General features: G+C 40.8%; 1 protein-coding gene across 2 annotated transcripts in view; it reads left to right on the top strand.

The window, feature by feature from the left end:
* Positions 1-2587: 2587 nt before the first annotated feature.
* rhobtb2a (Rho related BTB domain containing 2a) overlaps positions 2588-23373 on the top strand; it is a 31340-nt gene continuing 10554 nt past the window's right edge. Inside the window, exons 1-7 of one of the 2 annotated variants that reach the window (XM_084388396.1) lie at positions 2588-2864; positions 11275-11476; positions 11675-11778; positions 12150-12335; positions 14519-15471; positions 16686-16804; positions 21155-21305. In XM_084388396.1, the coding sequence (XP_084244522.1) occupies positions 2800-2864; positions 11275-11476; positions 11675-11778; positions 12150-12335; positions 14519-15471; positions 16686-16804; positions 21155-21305 (1780 nt within the window). In that variant the 5' untranslated portion in view covers positions 2588-2799. Of the gene's footprint in view, positions 2865-3875; positions 3967-11274; positions 11477-11674; positions 11779-12149; positions 12336-14518; positions 15472-16685; positions 16805-21154; positions 21306-23373 lie in introns of those variants that run through there. The other variant, XM_084388397.1, reaches the window with a different exon arrangement.

Here is a 23373-nt window from a genome sequence, read left to right on the forward strand (position 1 = left end):
GATGTCAAGCCTATGCGATTATATGACGCAAAATTTTTTATTTTATTAAATAAATAAATTTGGGCTGTCAGCGTTAACGCATGCAATTAATTTTTGAACATTTTAACGTGTTCAAATATTTAACGCAATTGACGCAGCATCCGTTTATTTTGGTCATCCTTTGGCTAGTGTTACATTATATGATCCCGCTCTTATTCATGCAAACGCACAGACAGCACGCCATAATACAGTTCTCTTTTGTGCTTGAACTTACAATAACACACACAATTATGCCAAAATGTCCGTTTTGTCGAGTATCTTCATAACATAATGAGCAGTCTTATGATGAACGTGAAGAGTTGTGAGAGAATGAGTCACGTGTGAGATCAGCGTCTGTCAGCAGCGGCTGGTCTTAAAGAGACAGCAGCCAATAAAGCTTTCTGTCAGTAAAGTTAATCAAAGAACAAAGGGAACAGAGAAAATTACTCACAGTTCTTGACTAAAGAACTTTTGTAGCTTTAATAAGGATTAGTCTATATTTAATTTATAATTTATGCAGAGCAGGCTATTTGATAACTTTATTCATAACTTTATGGCCTAGGCCTACCTGTTAGACAGTAAGGGCACAGGTAAATATGACATTTAGAGCAACTTGGCATTTCTGACTATCCGTCGGCTATCTTGGTTTAGAGAAAAAACAAAAAACATATACAACGGCTTGCCACAGAGGACCTGGAGGAGGAGAAGACCCTGGCCAGGCCAGCAGAGGAGGGACCATGGCGGAACTGGAGATCCACATGGATCCACAATCCTCCGTGGTGGTCTACTCCTACTTGTTTAAAGCCCCCCCCCAACTTAGACTTTTGATTATGTCGGCAGAGGAAGAGGCCACTGTGATATGGAGATCCATGGTGTGGCTCGCTGGACCGCTGACCATGGCAGAGCTGATGGATTGGGAGACTGAGGCGGAGCCAAATGAGGTGAAAACCAAGGGGAGCCAAAGGGCGATGTTGTAGGCTCAGAAGACCAAGGCAGAGCTGAAGTGGAGCTGAGGTGGTCTTTGCAAGGCTGAGGGTAAACCTGTGGGAGTGAGAACAACACTGGAGCCAGAGGGATGGAGGACCTCGGTAGAGCCAAAGGGGTGGAGGGACCAAGCACAGTATAAGGCCTGGAAGTCTGTGGTGGAGCCAGGCCAAGACAGAGCCAAAGTCTATACTCGTGGACGGACTGGGATTCAGACGCGATGAACCATACCTCTGGCTGAGGGTCTGCATGGGCACTGGCTCAGGGTTGGAATCCTCCTCCTCTTCACTCACTGTGAAGAGGGATCCACATAATAGGAGCATCCACTCCACATACAAGGTCCCTCGAGGACCATCCCCTGGCAGGTGGGCTTTCATCTGCCCATTGAGTCCCACATAATAACTCAAGCACAGGGTCCCATCAGGGTAGATCACAATGTGAGCCAGGTCTAAAAACTCATGTGTGTGGTCTTTGAGTCATTACTCCAGTCTTCAATGTCATTTGATCCTCCAGAAATCATTCCAATGTGCTAATTTGTTTTTCAAGAACAATTTCTTATTATCATCAATATTGAAAACTGCTTCATATTGTTGTATGCCAAATGTCTTCTGTTGCCAGTAAAAAGTGGCCTACATTATTTTAAACATATCTAGTCAGAGTGAAAGCATGTTCGTCTAAATTAATTCTGTGTTTTCAGCTTCAGAATCATGAATATTTTTATTCTGGTGTCCCCATTGTCAGGTGCATTATGTTATCAGTACCAAGTCCAAGTCTATTCATTTACACCCACACTGTAATAAATGTAGCATTTTAATCAAAAGTAAAATTGAAATTGCTAACAAAAAAAATGGTTAACCTTTACCATATGTCTTGGAGTATTGCAATAATATCGTATCGTGAGTTCAGTATCGGGATATGTATCGAATTGTGACATGAGAGTATTGTTACACACCAAGAAAACAGTGATATATTTTTTTCAGGATTCTTTGATGAATAGTACTTATTTTTTATGAATAGTTTTTACCGAAGAACAGCATTTATTTGAAATATATTTTATTTTTTGTAACATTATAGCTGTTTTTACTATTACTTTTGAGCAATGTAATGCATCTTTGTTGTATAAAAGTATTAATGTATTATTATTATTATTATTATATATATATTCTTTAAATCAATCTGACCCCAAACTTGCCTTAGAGGGACTGAAAAATCAAATAAGAACCATAGCCAAGAACACAGGGACTAAACACAGGTAAAGAAACTAAACTCAAAGAACCAAAACACATATTACTAATGTCTGCTATGGTGATAGGGCCTATATATTTTGCTCAAAATCAAATATCACATATCAAATCTGGATTTTTTTAAAGGTAGTGCTTACTCTTAAACCCAGATTAGGCCCTTGGACTCTGATCTTAAAAAAATCAAGAGGAAACACAAACATTACCTCTTTATCCAGGGGTCAGATTGCTAAAGGATAGAGAGACTGAATTTAGCCCTTGCTAAAGCAGGTGAACAGGGTCGGTGTGTTTGTGTTACAGTGAATGTGCAGTACTGATGTGTTGTTGTGCCTGTGTTGTACAGTTCGTACGGTAACTGAGGAAACATAAGAGTCTGTCCAGCCCTGCTGCCCGCCACCGAGCCTGAGCTAAAAGTCTGCGTTTCATCTGATGGCGTTTGAGAAGGAGAAGCATAGAGCAATTTCTCTCGAACGCGTTTTGATCGGCGGTAGCGATTTTAAGCCGTATACTCTAGATCCGAAAATGAAGTTTAGTTCCAGCTTTCCATCCTCATCCGATGCATTTGTTCTTCTGTCGCTTCCCCATATCGGCCGAGCCGATGCAACACTTCCCTGTGATGCGGTAAGAGCAGCCGCAGCATGTGTGTATGTGTGTGTGTGTGTGTGAGTCTCAGTCTATTCAGCCTACTTACTGGTGCATGAAGATATTAAGTCGCTGTTATTTATTAAAACGATACTTAAAGTATCATTTCTCAAGAAGACATCTGCTGTATAGGCTACATAATAGCCTGTATACGGGCGGTGAATGAACAGACTATTCATTTAGAAAATGCGGCGGATAATATCGAATCGATGTATCTCGAAATCATTGTTGTGAGAACGAGTTATCAGAAATAATGCAATAATGCAAACGGGATAGACATCATCCTTAATTATGGCCTATCATTCGAGTGTCCAAAAAAAACGTCCATTTATTGTCAGTATTTGTCAAGTTCACTCACACGTAGGCTGCTCTTTAAAAGGAATTGAGCTATTAAGTAAAATACTATTTTAATTTGTAAAAATAAATCTTATTACGACTTACATATTTTTATGCAGGCCTAGTTTATTTTAATAAGTTTTCATATTTATTGCCTTATAATAATAGTAAGAATAATAATAGGCCTATAATAAAAAGCTTAAATGAATGAATGAGTTTAACCTTACAATTTGCTAACTACATCTTAAAGCATTAGCTTACACTGTCTTGAAAGGCGTAACGCTTCATGTTGCCTATGGTCGAATTATGAATGAGATGGATAGGTTTGTTCGGGCCATTGGACGGCGTTGAGAGGCTCTTTCATTGGTGTATGGTTGTGTTTATAGCAGTATTAGCAGATCATTGGTGTAGGTTGTGTTTATAGCAGATCATTGGTGTAGGTTGTGTTTATAGCAGATGTCTATAGCAGAAGGAGTCGCGTTACTTGCTCATGCGCTTTGCAAGCTACTTTACGTTTTTTTTTAATGCAATATTAGGCTATTGATCTGCTGTCGATGATGCATATAGTTTTTTAGATAGACGTTAGCTGTAAACTATTCCTTGTTCATTAGATTATAATAAAATTGCATTAAGTAAGAGTGGCTCGTGGTACAGTAATAGAGGAGGAGTACTAGGCTTAATTCCGTTTCCCTGGAAACCAAAGACTGTGCTGCTATACCAGCCACCTCCATTTTCAAGACACGAGGTAATAATGCACTGTATCTTATATAACTTCTTATTTGTTTTCAGTGGAATACTTCTACATGAATGAAGCATATTTAAGCTTTATTTCCGAGCGACGTAGAGCTGAGAATGTTTGTGCCTGCTTTGTACGGTTATTGCGATGGTGTAATATGAAGAATAGTGGATTTTTATGCGCTTGTGATCTAATCAATATTTCAGCCATGATTATGTAGGCTATCATTGTAACTTGATAACTGTTGACATCAGTTAACACTGAGTTATGGAATGATTAACTGTAATGACATGATAGACTAATATATCCATATTGATATAATCTCCCAAGATGATCATTAACCAATAATACACAAATGTGTATTATTGGATCTGATTATTACTGGATCAGATTATTGGAGTACGTAATTGGAGTACTTTCATGTTTAATTCAATGTGTGTTACGTTTTCTACACTTTTCAGTGTTGGCTACTGATATACATAACCATACTGATTATATATAATAGAATCAGTACAATATAATATGGTGATCTTTGCACTAATAACTGTAAAATAACATATTGGTAGTTTAACTTAAAAAAGTAAGGTTTTCTGGTAGCCTTAAAATGTTGAGTTCATTGAAATTAAAATGTTGTGTTAATACAATGAAGGTGATTGGTTTAATAAATAGAAACTCAAAATAATATGTTATCTTATCTGAACCACATTCATTTTCTAAGTTGATTTGACAAAAGATAAAAGGTGTGATAAATCATGAAAATCTTTTTTTACAGTAGCAGTATTTTCTTTGCAATGAGTGTAATTAGTAGTTATTTTTATACTTATAAATAGTGGCAGATACTATTTGCACCTCAGTGTTGTTGTACAGTAAATGGTATGCAATAAATGTATTATATTTATTAAAATTATTAAATGGATGCCGCCTTATTGAGACAACAAAGCCCTCCCTAACCCTAACCAAACGTTAGACACTATATTTCCTCTTTGCAAATGTTTTTTTTCTTTCATTTTTATTGAAAATAATACCTTTCCGATCTGATATGTGATGAGAAAAGCGAGTAGAGCGAGTTCGGCAAAAGGCGGATTCAAACATTTGCGTCAAAACTTGGCCTACACTATCCCTGCATCCCAATGTCCATATATCCATCCTAAATAGTATGTGAGATTAGAGTAAGTGTGCCCCAAAGCATAGTATGTTGAAAAGAGTATTTAAAAGTCCCTGAATGGTCTACTATTTCCGGTGGATTTTCGAAGTGTGAATCCGTGCTCACTATAACAGCTAATATTGCCCACAACCCATTGCGCTTTGGAGGAGGAACTACAAACACGAGTAAAAAGTAAAAAAAACTACAAAACATGGCGGATATGCGCGACCAACGGTGATAGGTTTAGATAAAGGTTTGAGTGACTAATCAAAGTTTAACCTGATTAAAAAAAAGACAACAAAAAGTTTTATTTCATCTGCAATAACAATGTGGACCTTTTAAAGATCCGTTTGGCCATCAACTTTTAAATGCATCATTATTATGCATTAATATGAGGAGAGTCTCCGCATGAAAGACCTGCGACTGCTGATCAACGTGTTTCTGCATTTCTCTCCGATACGGTAGGAATTTAAATGAAATGTGGTGGTATTTAACTGTGACAAGTTGATTGACAGGCCAGTTTACTGTGACAGGAAGCGACAGAGAGCAACCATTAAAGATGCAATTGTATGACGTGACAGTATGTCCCAAAGCTTGTCTACTCTTTTGCTACACACTCAAAAGTTTCTACTATTTCTTCACAAATAGAGTACATACTTTTAAGGCGTAGTATAAGTAGGTGAATAAGGACGCAGCAGATTGCTACTGTTGACAATCCAGTGTCTTCCGTAATTTTGTCTGGCCCAATCAGACGTCAGTGGGCGGAGTTAGTGTAAATAGCCTCTGCCAACAAAGCCCGCCTCCGATATAAGATAGGCTGTATTAAAATGTTTTCTATCTTTAATCTTAATCTAAATAACTTTTATTATTAATATTATGCAATGTGTCATTTATGCTTGTTGTTCAATCAGAATTAAACAGTGTAAGAAAGTGGTTTTAAATCCCCCAGCACCTTCTCAAACTATCGTCTTTCATGTTTGACAGAAGAGAGAAAGGCAACATCTCACTCCAGCTGCATTTTATCATTAGCATCTGTTCCTCTGTTTTTATGGTTACCCAGCTGGTAACCCCATCAAGTTTTTTTTACCTCTAGTGACGTTATCTAACCTCTGTGATGGAGAAGTTGGTAACAGCTTTGAGCTTAATTAAATATAATTTCACTCACTGCGACTTAGAAATAGTCCACTCAAAAGTGAATCTCCTGTCATTATTTTCTCACCTTCATGTCATTCCAAATTGTATGACTTTCTTTAAAACAAAACGTAAATTTTTGAAAAATATATTGAAACCGAATGAGGTCTGGTGCTTTTTAATTAAATTACAGTTTATTTTGATGTTACACACCCTTAACCCCCAAACTCATGTCATGTGATGGTTTTTTTGTAGAATTAATGGTTTTTAACACCTACAGGTATACTTATGTGTGTTGCTCCAAGTGTTTAATTCATTTGCATGGGAGTTAGGGTTAGGGACTGAAATGAAGCCCACTCAAGGAAGGGACCAATAGCTGCCTTTCCACTGTCGGGCCAGTGCGAGCCAGGGCTAACAGCGCGCCGGATGGGGCCAGTAGCCTCAGACTTCGAATATTATATGCTTTGTCTAAATTCTTCAAACAGTCTCAGGTATTTTCTATAATCATATGTGTATCTATATTATGTATATTTATACAAGGGGTAAGCTTTTTAGCACTGTATAAATATACTCTGCCTCATACTGTCATCAGAATCGCAATCTGAAGTTATTTCACACACTTGCTGGTGTCTGAAAGTGAGTTTTAAGCGAATTTTTTTTTTTAAATGTCTTTAATGTTGAGGTTAGCTGTTAGCCTGACATGAAAACATTTTAAACGACGAGCATTGGTGCTGACTCTCAAACATCGCCTCTTTTCGTGACCACTCCTCAAGCACCTCTTGGCCCACTTTGGACCATGATGAAGCCCCGACGAAGCACGATCAAGCCCCTGGACGTGACAGTGGAAATGCAACTGACCCTGGCACACACTATGAATGCTCGCTTTTGGCCCGACAGTGGAAACACGGCTACTGTACCCTACCTGGAGCTCTCAGTACCCATGCGTTAAGGTACTCTGAAGCCAAATTAGATGACATTGGCATCGGTACAGAAGAGGATTATGAAGACAGTGTAGGGCAGGGCTTCTCAACTCTGGCCCTCGAGTTCCACTTTCCTGCAGAGTTTAGCTCCAACCCTGATCAAACTCATCTGTCTGTAGCTTTCTATTCATCCTAAAGATCTTGGCTTTGTCCGAAAGCCTAAAAATGCATTCTAAGGTAGGAAGGCATCAAGGTGTGTCCGAATCCAGTGTTAGATTCACTTCTCCTGAGTTATATGACTCTTATGAACCAGTTATTTTTGGTGAATCAAAAGCCCCTTTCACACAGCGCGTCGATCCCGGGAAATTGCCGTAAAATTGCTAGAGTGCCTTCTGTGTGAACGCAAACACGTCCCGGGATTGATGCCGGGATCGATGCCGGGATGGGGACCTAGTAACATTGCTGGGATCAGTCCCGGAATGTGCCCTGTGTTAAAAAAAAGCCAGGACCAATGCCGTAAGGGGTGTGTCGTAGTGATGACGCACGTGCCATCGCCTTTCTACAACCTATGCTACAGCATATGGGGAACGAGCCACACGGCAAACCCAGTGGCGCTACTGGTGAGTATGGACTCGTCTTCGTGTAGAAGAGGAGTTATCAGCAGAACTGACATCTGACAGGAGCTATCACATCCTGACGTCACGTGTCTTTACGGGATGTGTGTGAACGCACTCACAGATTCTGGAAAATCACTGGCAGTGTGAATGAACCAAAATCAAACGATCCCGGGACAAATCCTGGGACGCATTATCCGTGTATTTTCCGGAATCTCTGTGTGAAAGGGGCTAAAAACACACCGCACAACCAGTGTTTCTCAATTCAGAAACAAATGGACTGTTTTTCCATTATTTATATAGTATTATTTTCCATAATACTTCTAATCTTTTATTTTGACCTGTGTTGTAAGGTAATATACATTATAACATTTCTATAAAGATATGTATTACTATTGTGGTATGAATAATAAAACAAACAAAACTGCAAGCTACACTTATTGTCATGATTCCTGTCTTGCGTTACTCTGTCTTAAGGACTTTTAAGTTCAAGTGTTCTCTTCACTTGGGCCATTGGTGCTTGGACCCCGACGATTGCACTTGCAGCAATATTTTACTATAGATGATATATACTAAAGATGCTAGATGATAGTACATATGATTGAATGTTTGTTTGCTTTGGTGTTGCCACCTCTCACAGTCCTCATGCTACCCCCTTGCCACCCCATACATATAATTTTGTAGATCCGCCCCTGGGTTGGAGCTAAACTCTGCAGGAAAGTGGAACTCGAGGGCCAGAGTTGAGAATCCCTGCCGTAGGGGTTGTTCATTTATTGATTTTATGATTGCTCAACATGATGAATCAGGTCTGTTTGGAACACAATGATTTCAGAGAGATCACTTTCAGAGGGCCGACTGGAGGAAGTCGAGATGTGTGAATGACTAAGAATTTACGTAAATGAAAGTATTCCAATCCCATGACTGTCATCAGACAGTCATGGGATTGGAATACTCTAAAAACTGCTGGGTTGTTTCAACCCAACTTTGTGTCAAATATGGACAAACCCAGCCGTTGGGTTACATTTTTTAATTACATTTTTAACCCAACGTTTGGGTTTGTCCAAATTTGACCCAAATTGGGTTAAAACAACCCAGCATTTTTAGCGCAATTTTCCACCGGACAAAATTGCGATTGTTAACTCATGATTTCTGTTCTGTCTGTGCGCACCAATCTTGCACTTCTATCTACTCCTCAACCAGACCACCTAGAGACTTCGGGTTTTCGGGCATTATGTTAAGGAAGGTCTAATCTCGGGAACGCACAAAAAAAATCCAGGAAAAGATTTTGGATTTCCTGGAAATTCCAGAAAAAAATCAGTTTTTTGCAAATTTCTCGGCAACCATAATAGCTATCGAGTTGAAACAAATTGCAATCGATAGCTTCTAAAATTTACAATAATATTAGAAAAAAAGAATTGATCAAAAATCTTTCCTTTATGCTTCAAAAATGAATTAAAACTTTATATGAAGGGAAATAAGAAAAATATTGCCTTTTCGCCTACAAAACTATTGTTCCACAGAAATACGTAAGGAAGGTATTCACAAGAGTCATGAGCACAATTAATTCCACTGAATTACGGCAAGAAATCAATGAAGGTATCGATCAAGATTTGGAGAAGGAGCAAGAATATATGAGAAAACGACAAGAGGTTGTTGCAAAATAAATGGAAGAACGTTCAGCAAAGCGACAAAAGATGGCGACATCCACACCAACGGCTTCCTCATCAGGCGTATCTGATTTCTACGATGACTCGTGGCTTTCAGAGGATGTTTTGGCAAATATCTCGAAAGCAGAAGAAGAGTTTACAAAGTCACAAGCCAATAGTCAAGCAGAAAAGAAGGAAGAATCTGAAGAGGACAAAGCAGAAAAGGAAGCTGATACAGAGAAAATCGAGGATATTGAGTGAACACAAGATGTAAAAAATAATGAGCTAATAAAAAAAATGATGTTCAACTAGTCAAGTGATTGTGCCTTTTTTATTATCCATTGCTGATTTGATTTCAGAAAGTTCATTTGAATTTCAAGAGAAAGTTATATTCTCGAGCAACTTATTTTCTCTTTCATTTACTATCTCTTAGTGTTGTGATCCCATGACGTGAGAAAATTGCGCTAAAACACTCACTGAGTTTTTATTACTTGTTTAGAGTATTTGCTATTTGTGATCATTTTTTAACAAATGACATTTGTTAGATTTAATTACAGTATGCTGTAAGTCGTCTGTATATTTGAGTCAATCACATTTAAGAGTAAAAATCTATTTTATAATTTTACAATCGCTGGGACAAATATCTCAATACTAGGTTTACTTTTTCAAAATTCTTCACACAGTTAATCTGAACAACTTTGCACAGCAGTTAATTTCACATACAAAATGCACTAAAACTACCAAAAAAAAATAAAAAAAAATAAAGAACACTTAATAAATGTCTCAAATCAAATCATTCTTCCACAACACAAGCAAAGGTTGTCACCCAACAAACTTAATCACTCATAAAACCAATACCTAAAAAACACGCGTTTGCTTTTGAAAAATTTCTTTACAAAACAAGAATGACTCTCTACTGTTCATAATTCACTGGAGTATATGTTACATGATCCATGTTTACATTACACTACAAAATTAAGTTGGTCCAAGTGATTGTAAAAAAACTAAGGGGCGGTTTACACGACACTGTTTTCAACTAAAAACAGAAAAGTTTTATGCATTTTGGCCATTCAATTACGACTACGGCGTTTTGGGGGCCTGAAAATGCAAATTTTTGAAAACGATTCTGTTATTGTCTCTGTGTAAACAACTACAAAACCATGAATTTGTGAAAACGGTGATGTCTTGCGCATGCGTGTTACATGTTCAGTCTATAGCAATTAGTGTTTCTTTACAAAGTGACATCGCCAACTACTGGCCTGGCAGAATAATACAGTGTTTTTAGTGATTTTCGCGGATCTGTGTGAACGGGGATCATTTTGACAACATTGTCATCTGTACACGAAAATGTTTTGAGTACACTGTTGTTGTGTAAACATACCCTAAAATGTATACCAAGTTCTTAGAAATGTAATCTTTGTATTCCTGTTTTGGTTGGTTTTGGAAAAAATGCATGCCTTTTTCAAGGAAAGTTTAAATTGATTTACTCTAGTAATTTCAAGTGGTTTATCAAGTAAAACGTAATAATATATTTTCCTTGCATCTACAATACACATGAGTGTATGTGTTTATGAGTATTATTTCAAAAAAGTGTTTAAATGTAATTTAAAATGTCATGAATTAAGAAAATTTGTTTTAATGTTAAATTAAACGGATTAGGACAAAAACATGACATCACATCATTGATCCATTTAACAGTAATACAATGATGAACCAATATTCACATCTGTTTGTTCATCTGTGGTAAATTCTTGGCAAGAAATATCACGGCCACTTGGCAACTTTTTTTTTTTTTTGCACAAAAATAAATATTTAACTGTTTGTAAGTCCTATTTACATTATATATTTTTTGTATGTGAAAGGCACCATTTTATGGATTCTGACATGGACTATGAGAGACCAAATGTCGAGACTATCAAGTGTGTGGTGGTTGGGGACAACGCAGTTGGAAAGACCCGGCTAATCTGTGCTCGGGCCTGCAATGCGACGCTTACACAGTACCAGCTACTTGCCACTCATGTGCCCACCGTCTGGGCAATAGATCAGTACAGAGTCTGCCAAGAGGTGAGGAATGCCTAATGTCATATTCTCATTCATTCAAAGAAAGGTATATAAAAGGAAATTTCATGGAAAAACATGTGATGGATGCCACTATAATCTATAAATTCCCTGATAAATTATCTTATATATTTTTTTAAATGTACTGTACGCAGTTTCTCGGGTAAATCTCCATGCATGTGATAGATGTGTCTTCCCGGACAGGTTCTAGAAAGGTCCAGGGATGTGGTGGATGATGTCAGCGTGTCCTTGCGTCTCTGGGACACTTTTGGTGACCATCACAAGGACCGCAGATTTGCGTATGGCAGGTGAACTTGGATCATTATCTTTCTACTTCATACTAAATGAAGTATACTCATTTATAAATTATTAGGGATATTTTTATTGTTGTCATTATTTGGATGTTATACATATTTTGCAAGAATACTGGACTAACAGACAATGTGGAATATAAAAAAGAAAATTATAAAAGCTGTTTTCAAGCTCTTTACAACTGTGTTTTACCACAAACATGTGAAATTGTCACATTCTACAGAACTGTATCAGATTAAACTTTGCTCTCACTGATAAGTTTATAGTATACTGTACAGAGGTCAAAGGTGACCTGAAAAAGGTCACCCAGCTACCTAAACAATTTTAAGCTGTGTAAGTTAATGAGTTGTCTCTGGTTTGCTAACAGGTCTGATGTGGTGGTGTTGTGTTTCTCCATTGCAAACCCAAACTCCCTCCACCATGTGAGGACAATGTGGTACCCTGAGATCAAGCATTTCTGTCCCAGAGCTCCTGTTATCCTAGTGGGCTGCCAGCTAGACCTGCGGTATGCTGACTTGGAGGCAGTGAACAGAGCTCGCCGCCCACTGGCCAGGTAACTATTGGTAGCCGTCAATGCTGCACCTGCGCAGAGTTTAGCTCCAACACACCTGCCTGAAAGTTTCTTGTGATCCTGAAGACCTTGATTAGCTGGCTCAGGTGTGTCAAAATCTATAGATATACAAAAACGGTTCACCCTTATTACTTATGAATGGGAGAAACTGCAACATGCAATATGGCAGAATACGTCCCGACCTTCTAAATAAAAAAGCCTTCCCATAGAAACCAGAGACTTGCGCTTAGGACTGCACATTGGCTTGTGTAGTCTGAAAAATAGGCTTTTTTAGTGCTATTTGAGCATTAGAAACAACATTCAGGTACGATTTTTGTTGCTGATTTAAAATATGTTGTTTAATTGTGAGTTCGGCAAGCAGTTTTTGAGATTTCAGGATTCTACCATTCCAATAGATAGGTCTTGGATGCCCAAAATAGCTACCCAGAGGCGTTGCAAATATGGCCGCCGAGTGAACAGACTTTCCTTGAAAGGGACTTTGGGTGTGTTTAATTAGGGCTGGAGCAAACCCTGTAGGACTGTGGCCTTCCAGGAGAAGGACTGCACCCTCTCATTTTGTTTTGAACTTCTGTTCTGAGTGATGCGTCTTGACTCTTTGCTGTATATTCAAATGAACGTGAAATTTTGAGAGCAGTGGTTAAGGGGAAGTTTTCAGTGAATAATGACTTCAATTGCAATCTGTTCCTAATGCAACACTATTGAATAACTTCATAATATTGTGTATGAGATGTATGGACTAATTTGAAGGTACTTTAATGGTGCTACCTTGTAATATTTTAAGCTCGGCTGCCAGGGGTGTTCAATACTGCTCCTGAAGGGGCCACTTTCCTGCAGAGTTCAGCTCCAACTCTGATTAAACACACCTGCACCAGCTAATCAAGATCTTCAGACCCACTGGCTGTGTCCGAAAGCTGAAAAATGCTGCATCCGTGGGCAGGATACAAAGGTAGGAAGGCAACCAGGCACGTCCGAATCCAGTGATCGCACCACGTGCACAAGCTAATCAAGATCTTCAGACCCACTGGCTATGTCCGAAAGTTGAAAAATGCTGCATCCGTGGGCAGGATACAAAGGTAGGAAGGCAACCAGGCACGTCCGAATCCAGTGATCGCGCCACGTCCTGTACCTTCACCTGTTTGATTTTCGAAGGCAGCATTGATGTATCATTCACTGCCTTTGATATCCCACAATCCTGTGTGTTCCATTCCGTGACAGTTGAGCAAAAAATAAATACCAACTTTGACCAATTTTGATGTCATTTCTAGCAAGAAATGTTGTATTGTAGTAATTATTTGCTTAGTTATCACTATAGCTCTCTCTATTTATCTCTATCTGCTGTAGATCATTAAACTATTATGCTGCCTCAGAAGTCTGTCTGAAATCAGTTTCTTGAGATACCTTCATACGCCAATGCCGCTGCCTGCAAAGTCATTGCCTGATAGGGCAGTGAGAAAACAAGTCAGCTGCTTAAGCTGGCTACGTCTAAAAGCTTATGGGAGATGACGTATAGCCTCACTGCCCTATCTGGCAATGACTTTGCAGGCAGCGGCATTGGCGCATGAAGGTACCTCAGAAACTGATTTTTAATGACCACAGAGAGTCAGGACCTTGGTTTAACGTCTCAGCCGAAGGACGGTGCTTGTTACAGTATAGTGTCCCCGTCACTATACTGGGGCGTTAGGACCCACACAGACCACTGGGTGAGCATCGCCTACTGTCCTCACTAACACCTCTTCCAGCAGCAACCTGGTTTTCCCAGGTGGTCTCCCATCCAGGTACTGACCAGGCTCAACCCCTGCTTAGCTTTTGTGGGCAACCAGTCTTGGGCACCGGGGGATATGGCTGTATACAGGATGTGACATGATCATTGCATTCTGATGTGCCTAGTTGCCTTCTTACCTATGTATGCTGTATGCGGAGGCCGCATTTTTGAGCTTTTGGACAAAGCCACTAGAAACTTTCATGCAGGTGTGTTGGAGCTAAAATCTGCTGGACGTTGACCCTCCAGGAGCATTTCTTGAACACCCCTGACCTATGCCCATTCACTTTCATTGTACAGTAAAGAGTAAGTCTTTTGGTTTTCTCACAGGTTTGGAATGACATGAGGGTGGTAAAGAGAGTGCTAGTCCTTTAGTATGATGACACAATGCTATGTTTTGTTTCAGACCCATCAAATCCAATGAGATATTGGCGCCAGAGAAAGGCCATGAGGTGGCTAAAGAACTAGGCGTCCCGTATTATGAGACCAGCATAGTTGCTCAGTTCGGGGTTAAGGACGTTTTCGACAACGCCATCCGTGCAGCCCTCATTTCCCGCCGCCATCTGCAGTTCTGGAAGTCTCATTTACGAAACGTTCAAAGGCCACTCCTCCAAGCTCCCTTCCTTCCCCCTAAACCTCCCCCACCCATTATCACCGTTCCAGCCCCTCCCAGTAACATAGAAGAGCACCCTAGCCGCCTGCTGGAGGACCCGCTGTGCGCTGACGTCATCTTAGTCCTCCAGGAACGGCAGAGGATCTTCGCCCATCGCATTTACCTTGCCACATCCTCGTCCAAGTTCTACGATCTCTTCTTGACCGAACCACGTGGTTCTGAGGGGACTGAACGGGAGCGAGAACGACCCAGAGGACCACCACTTTCTGGCCGCGATTTGCTGATGCGTGCAGCTAGTTTTGACGTTTGTGAAAGTAGCGACGACGGAGATAGAGCAAACTTGCGTTCTTGCACCAGTGATGGAACTCTAAAAGGCGACGGAGATCGGCGTGGTCGTCTGTTCCCTGCCTTGAGTCGTGCTTTCATTAGCATCCAAGAAGAATTGGTGGATGACCCTGTCACCTTCAACCCTAGAAAAATGACTGTTGTGCACATGGACCCTTCAATGCAACCTGGTCCCTTCCGATCCGTGTTGCGGTACCTGTACACAGGTAAACTAGATGAACGGGAGAAAGAGCTAATGCAGGTGGCTCACATCGCGGAGCTGCTGGAAGTGTTTGACCTGCGTATGATGGTGGCTAACATCCTGAACGATGAGGCCTTCATGAATCAGGAGATCACCAAGGCCTTTCACGTGAGACGCACAAATCGAGTGAAAGAATGTCTGGCCAAAGGGACCTTCTCTGGTGAGAGGCATGTGAACTGTATGTATGCTTGGCAGTTATTAGGGATGGGCCAGAAAAATTGTCTAGTCATCCAAAAAGCAAAGATTTTTTTAATAAGATGGACCAAGGTGCTTATTTAGCTTGCCATTTTATTTTTTTTACATGAAATTAAAAGTACATTTCAAGGCAGTTACACAATTACACATGTAATTGCTCTAAAATTGCCACATGAATTCACCCTTTTTTTTTAAGAGAGATTTTGAGTAACACAATCAAATAGTTGATTCAGGGTTTCAAATTAAGTTATTAAACAGACAGTTTGAACTGATTCACAAATAATACTTTAGGAAACCTAATGGTGCGTTAAAATTATCGCATTTATTAAGTGCTTGATTTTTATATCACCAGCTAAATTATCACAATTATGTAATGAATATTCAACATATCACCCAGTCTTAAAAATCTGTAGGTGTTTGTTTGTTTGTGAGGATTGCGGTTAGCATTCTTATATTTGTCAGTTACACTAACTGTGCATAGAATTTAGACTAGTTTTGCTATTCCTTCTCCTGTTTCATGCAAATGTCCCTATTTGTCACCCCAACCTTCTTGTGTCATGTAGAATAAAACTGTCAGCTGTATATTAAAAAAGCAAACTTCTGCGGTTTTGGTATCTGCACACATTGGGTGTACAGTGTCCATCCTAGCGGAAGGTCGAACAGCATTTTTTCATATAACCAAAGCAAATTTGTCAGATGGGCTCAAGCAGAATATCCCTTCAAGCTATTTTCCCCTCTACTTCAGCTTAATTTTTCACCCCCATAGAGAAAAACAAGACCCCATATTTTGTCAGCTGGCTTTCGGTTTCATAATCAGTGCTCTTCTGGTAGTGAGAACCGGTGTGGACATATTGTGTTTTTCAGCACTCTCAGGGTTTGGAGGACATCAAGCTGTCTTGTAATGCTGACCGAGCTTTTATCATAAACACTGAGAAACACTTCTATTTATTTATACTTGACTCTAGCACTATGATTGAGCTTTAGTGAAATGTAATATTGAGCCACTGTTAAGTTATCAAGATGAGATGGTCAAAAAGCCTATTGGTCGAATTTGAGATTGAACAGTTTTTTTTTTTTTTTTTGACCAGTGAGTGAAGCATGTTTATATGATATAGAAATGATATGCCATTATAATGGTGATTTGAAAAGCTACAGAAGGTCTTCTGTCCTGTGCTACAGATGTGGTGTTCAGATTGGATGATGGCACCATTATGGCCCATAAACCACTGCTCATCTCAAGCTGTGATTGGATGTCAGCCATGTTTGGTGGACCATTTGTGGAGAGTTGTACAAAAGAGGTAACGTGCATTCGCATATATCCAGTACCAGTGGTAAAACTGAACTACTGTTTGTGGTCTGTATTTTAATGGACACATGTAAAACTTCATAATTTGTCCAACGTGACCCAGTGTAGTTTTTGATAGGAATCTGATGAACGGAAAGATCAGATGGATATACTTTTGAATAAAATTTTTTTGATGGACAAACAGATTATTTCTCAAAATTTGGATGGATCTAGTTTTAACCCTATGAAGCCTACTGAATCATATTTGATACAAAAATCTCCAAGGCCTCTAAGTGATCAACATTATCAAAATATTACTGAAAAATCTGTTGTACACAGTTTACTACATTGTCATTGTCAGATTGATTGACTTTTTTAGCAAGTAAGGCCTTTTAGTATAATAATAGTATAATAAACTTGTGGTTCACGTGTCTTTTTCTGTAAGATCTCTAATGATTTGTATAAAGTAAACTTAGGAAAAACGTATATTGTTATTAATATTTTAAGATGAATACTTACTGGACTGAATCAACTTTAAGTTTACTTGATTATCCATACATTATTTTTTTGAAAAATCATGTTCAAATGTATCAAATATGACACAAAATGGCTTTTGAGGAACGTTTATTTGTTTCCTTTCAGTCAGTCACGTTCGACGTTACTGTACATCAGAACTGAACTGATCTCGCCTGAGAGCCCAATCACCTTAGAGTGTAAACTAAACGAGCCAATGGACATTGGTGTGCAAGATTTATGTTGTGCACCCCGCCCCGCAAAGCGGGTATGAATGAAAGCGCGGTTGCATCGCACATTCAAGCTTTGCAATTTGCAAGATTCTGCTCTCCAATCATAATTCGAGTGTGTGTCACGGCAACCCAGCGCATCATTCCTGTGGTCGAGACTCAAGTACCTCAAACGAGGTGGAGTCCCCTTTGCTATGTCCTGATCTAGTTCCTCCTTCCAGGGGAGGACTACTTCGGCGAATAGCCAGGGTGACCTGAGGATTACAGTGAAGGCTTCCCCGCCGAGTACATCTCCGCGGGCCCACCACTCTTCTAGTGCATCACAAGCTGTGAAGCTTCCAGATGGGATTGCTTGTCCTTCAAATGGGGGACCTAGCGTTTGGTCCTAGGTCTCTCCTGTCAGGGTTCAACAGCCCCTACTTCATTGTACCCAAAAAAGGCAGTGGGTTACGGCCAATCTTGGATCTGCGAGTTTTGAATCGCGTCCTTCACAAGCTCCCGTTCAAAAGACTAATCGCATTTTCTAATTCATCTGTCCCTGAGATTGGCTTGCAGCTATCGACCTGAAGGATGCGTATATTCATGTTTTGATTATCCCTCGACACAAACCATTCCTACGCTTTGCGTTCGAGGGTCGGCATATCAATACAAAGTCCTCCCCTTTGGGCTGTCCCTGCTTGTTCTGCATCTTCATGAAGGTTGTGGAGGCGGCACTAGTCTCTCTGAGGTAGCACGACGTTCGCATTCTCAACTGCCTCGATGACTGGCTCATACTGGCCCACTCACGAGAGCAGTTATGCAAACAAAGGGACATGGTGCTCAGGCACCTCAGCCATCTGGGGCTTCGGGTCAACTGGGAAAAGAGCAAACTCATGCAGAGGATATCTTTTCTCGGTATGGAGTTGGAGTCGGTCAACTTGACAGCACGCCTGATGCAGGAACGTGCTCAGTTGGCACTGAACTGCCTGAACTTGCTCAAGGGCAGGACGGTGGCCCCACTAAACATTTTTCAGAGGCTCCTGAGGTATATGGGATCCACAGCCACAGAAACACCGCTTGGACTGCTCCATATGAGGCAGCTTAAGCACTGGCTTCATGGCAGAGTTCTGAGATGGGTGTGACAATGTGGCACGCACTGGGTGACAATCAACCAGGCCTGTTTCCAAACCTTCAGCCTGTGGTCAGACCTTGCGTTTCTACGGGCAGGAGTTCCCCTAGAACAAGTGTCCGGGGATGCTGTTGTACCTCCACCACCGGCTGGGATGCCATGAACAACGGGGATGCAGCCTCAGGCGTTTGGATGAGACCCCAACTGCACTGGCACATAAACTGCCTTGAGTTGCTAGCAGTACAGCTTGCACTTTATTCCCTGACTGAGGAACACCCAATGGCCAATGGCCCATGGCCCAATGGCACCTGCGTCCAGACCTCTGGAACCTCCACGTGTGGTCTCTGGACTGGACGCGGAGGACTTCGGTGATCTATCCCAGGCGGTGGTAGACACCATCACTTCGGCGAGAGCGCCCTCTACGAGGCACGCCTACACCTTGAAGTGGAACCTGTTCGTCGAGTGGTGCTCTTCTCAATGAGAAGACCACCGGAGATGCCCGATCGGAGCTGTGCTTTCCTTCAAGCAGGAAGGGCTGGATCAAGTACAATGGAGTGAAGGCTGTCTTTCTCCACCCTGAAAGTGTATGTTGCCGCTATATACATCATGATATTCAATGGTAGTAGATGGTAAATCTGTGGGAAGGCATGTCCTGATCATCAGGTACCTAAGGGGTGCGAGAAGGTTAAATCCTCTCCTGGGTGCTAACAGCCTTACAGAGAGTGCCCTTCGAACCACTGCAGTCGGCAGAGCTGGCTTCTGTAAGAGGGTTGGGGACCTGCTGGCATTTTTGCCTGGGATTCAGACCGGTCCATTCTCGCATTATTCTGAGACCCTGGCCCGGAATACGTGCCTAAGGTTCCCACCACTCCTTTCAGGGACCAGGTGGTGAACCTGCAAGCGCTGCCCCTGGAGGAGGCAGACCCGGCCCTTGCTTTGCTCTGTTCCGTCCACACTTTCAACTGTACATCGACCTAACGCAGAGCTTCAGGTCCTCAGACCAGCTCTTTGTCTTTTATAGAGGCCAGCAGAAGGGAAAGGCTGTCTCTAAGCAGAGGTTGGCCCACTGGATAGTGGATGCCATCGTCTTGACGTACCAGACCCAAGATGAGCCGACCCCTGTGCTAGCCTAAGTGACCATATGTTATAATTCCTACAGCAATCCCATGTGTATTTTTCCACGGTACGGCTTCCCTGTCGGCGGTTATGACTCCCTGGCTAGGAGCTACCCTAGAGTCCTACCATATGACCTACCATATGTTGCACTACCCTATCGGCCAATCCATATGTGTAATCTTCACATGATACCTCCCTACTGGCAGGATGTGGTATCGCTCCGTATTGTTTCTTTCCGCTTGGAAAAGGCACGCTTTCCCAGTGTTATTATCCAATAGTCTCACGGTATGAGTCAGAAGGAACTGCAGTGATTGACCTTCTCTGTGTAAAGCCCTGTCCTATCTTCTGCCCCAGTAGGTGCAGGGGGTAATAGCTTTGGTAAGGATCCCAATTCGTCAGTTCAGTTCTGACGTGACGTGACTGGCTGAAAGGGAACATCTCGGTTACGTATTTAACCCTCATTCCCTGAAGGAGGGAACGGAGACGTTATGTCCCGTTGACACAATTGCTGTATCACCGCTGAACAGCAGGACACACCATCTTAGCTCCTTAGTGGAAAACTTGAATGTGCGCTGCAAGTGTGCTTCCATTCACACCCGCTTTGTGGGGCGGGGTGCACGATGCAAATCTTGCACGCCAATGTCCATTGGCTCGTTTAGTTTACACTCAAAGGTGATTGTTCTGACGATTGTCCTCCTTCGTAACTGAGCACAACACAAACTACAGAGATTTAAAACTAAGCATTTAAGTATAAGACATATTATTAGGAGATATAGTGTTACAATTTATTTTATTTTATGTAAGTAGTTTGTTAGGAATAATTGACGACAGGCCATTAAAGGATTAGAAAAAGTAATGCACACCCGAGGTGGTAATGCAGTCACGACACGAAGCTGGTGTGCATCTTATTCCAAACATCATTTTAGAACTGTAATGCGGTAAAGACCTGGCCTGGAACTACTTTAGTTTTGCGTTTTACTTTAGTTGTGTCTACTTAAGAGAGTTAAAAAAATCCAACAAAGAAAAATATACAGTAAAATATTATATATTGAATGGAAATATTTCAGATTTTCAGAATATCTAGAGCACTAATCAAATAAGTAGTTTTGTGACATTGATCATGTATCTCTTGTACAGACAGATGTTTTTGCTTCTACCGAAGGACTTGAAACTTGATGATTTCATGCAGCTTGATTGACAAAACAAATAGTTAGACATTGAAAAGATGGAGTGCTCATGTGATGCTCTCAGACTTTTGGACCCCACTGTATGTCAGAATGTTAACAACATAAATTATCTACAGAATGCTTATAGTTGGACTTTACTGATGAACACGGCTGAATCCTACCAAATCCCCCCCTCCCCCCTCTTTGAGATTGTTGCTGTGTTTTGTCAGGTGCTGTTTCCTAACACTACACGGAGCTGCATGCGTGCTGTGCTGGAGTATCTCTATACGGGCCGTTTCTGCTCTCGCCCAGATCTGGATGCCATGGAACTCATTGTACTTGCGAACCGTCTCTGTCTGCCTCACCTGGTTGCGCTGACAGGTACATAAATAAAGCTACATACAAACTGTTTTTGGTGATAATGCACCATTTGTTAAAGGTATTTTTTTTATCTTTGTTAACAGTAGTTTTAAGGTGTCCTTGTTACAGAGTAATTATATATTTAAGTGCTGAGTATTAGTAATGGTAACACTTTATTTCGATGGTCCTTTTAGAAATTCTACTAACTACAAGTAATGTTGCAACTATATGTCAACTAACTCTCATTAGACTATTAGTAGACTGTCTGCTTAATATCTGCTAACACTTTATTTTGATGCTCCGCAACAGACATTCTACTGACTATAAATAACTTTGCAACTACATGTCAACTTATTCTACTAACCCTAACCTAACAGCCTACTAAAATTCTGCTACAGTCTACCAATGGGCTACTTTATTGGAATTTAGTTCAAATGTAGTTGCAAAGTTACTTATAAGCCGCGTTTCCACTGCATGAACTTTCCCCAGGAATTAGGAACTTTGGGGTGGTACTCGGTGTGTTTCGACCGCAGGATCTAAATGAAGTTCCAGGTAAAAATTTCCCCCTCAGAAAGTCCCTGCTTGCGAGGTAGTACTTTTTCAAAGTTCAGGAACTTTCACGGGTGGGACTTGGGCACTGAACTTGCAGCCAGCAGCCATATCACCCTGTAGCCCAAGACTGGTTGCCCACTGAAGCTAAGCAGGGTTGAGCCTGATCAGTACCTGGATGGGAGACCTCCTGGAAAAACTAGGTTGCTGCTGGAAGAGGTGTTAGTGTGGCCAGCAGGGGGTGCTCACCCTGTGGTCTGTGTGGGTCCTAACGCCCCAGTAAAGTGATGGGGACACTATACTGTCAAAGAGCACCATCACTCGGATGAGACGTTAAACCGTGGTCCTGAATCTCTGTGGTCATTAAAAATCCCATTGGCCTCTGTCCATCATGGCCTCCTAATCATCCCCATATATATACTGATTGGCTCTATCACTCTGTCTCCTCTCCACCAATAAACTGGTGTGTGGTGGCCGTTCTGGTGCAATATGGCTGCTGTCGCATCATCCAGATAGATGCTGCACATTAGTGGTGGTTGAGGAGATTCCCCCTTATTATGTAAAAGCGCTTTGAGTACCTAGAAAAGCACTATATAAATGATGAACATGCTAACTGGTTGAGTTCATGCTGCATTTTGATTGGTTGACCCCACGCAGCATTTCATTTCAACCACCATTTTTTAAAATCTGTTGCAGTGCGTGCAGTCCTACGTCACCAGACAAATTTTCCTAATCTTCACGGTACTTTAAACCGCGGTGTAAACGCAAAAAGCAACAGGTCTTGGGGAAAAAGTTCCTGGGTCAAATTGTTCCAGGTAATTTCGGTGGCTATAGTTAGCATAATAAGTAAGTGGACCATCGAAATAATATGTAACCATATTCATTTACAACATGTACAGCACTTACTAATGGGTTAAGGTTAGGATTAGGTATTGGTTTAGGATTAGTTGCATTTAATTATTATTCCTAATTTACCTGGTATATTACTATAGTAAGTACATGTAACGTGTAACAAGGATGCTGTTACCAATATTTTACAACTTTTGATTTTAATAATGTGATAGTAAATGCTGAAATTAACATTAACTGTGAATGCTTTAAAGGTGACATATTATGGCCCCTTTCACAAGATGTAATATAAATCTATGGTGTCCCCAGAATGTGTATGTGTAATTTCAGCTCAAAATATCCCTGAGATGATTTATTATAGCTTGCCCCTTTTTGGGTGTGAGCAAAAACGCGCCATTTTTGTGTGTGTCCCTTTAAATGCAAATGAGCTGCTGCTCCCCGCCCCTGTTCAGAACAGGGCCAATCCTTTACACAAACTGGTTTGTCCGATTTTTTAAAAACGTTTTCTGGGTTGGTAGATGCACCGGGGACCCGAGTATAGCACTTAAACATGGAAAAAGTCAGATTTTCATGTTATGTCCCCTTTAATGCTCTAGGGTTATTTTTTCATTTTTAGTTAATGTTAATTAATTTAATTAATTAATGTTAGCAAATGGAACATTAACTATTGTTAACAAATGGTAGGGTGTCA

Source organism: Rutilus rutilus (genome assembly GCF_951802725.1).
Source record: "Rutilus rutilus genome assembly, chromosome: 19".
Lineage (NCBI taxonomy): Eukaryota > Metazoa > Chordata > Actinopteri > Cypriniformes > Leuciscidae > Rutilus > Rutilus rutilus.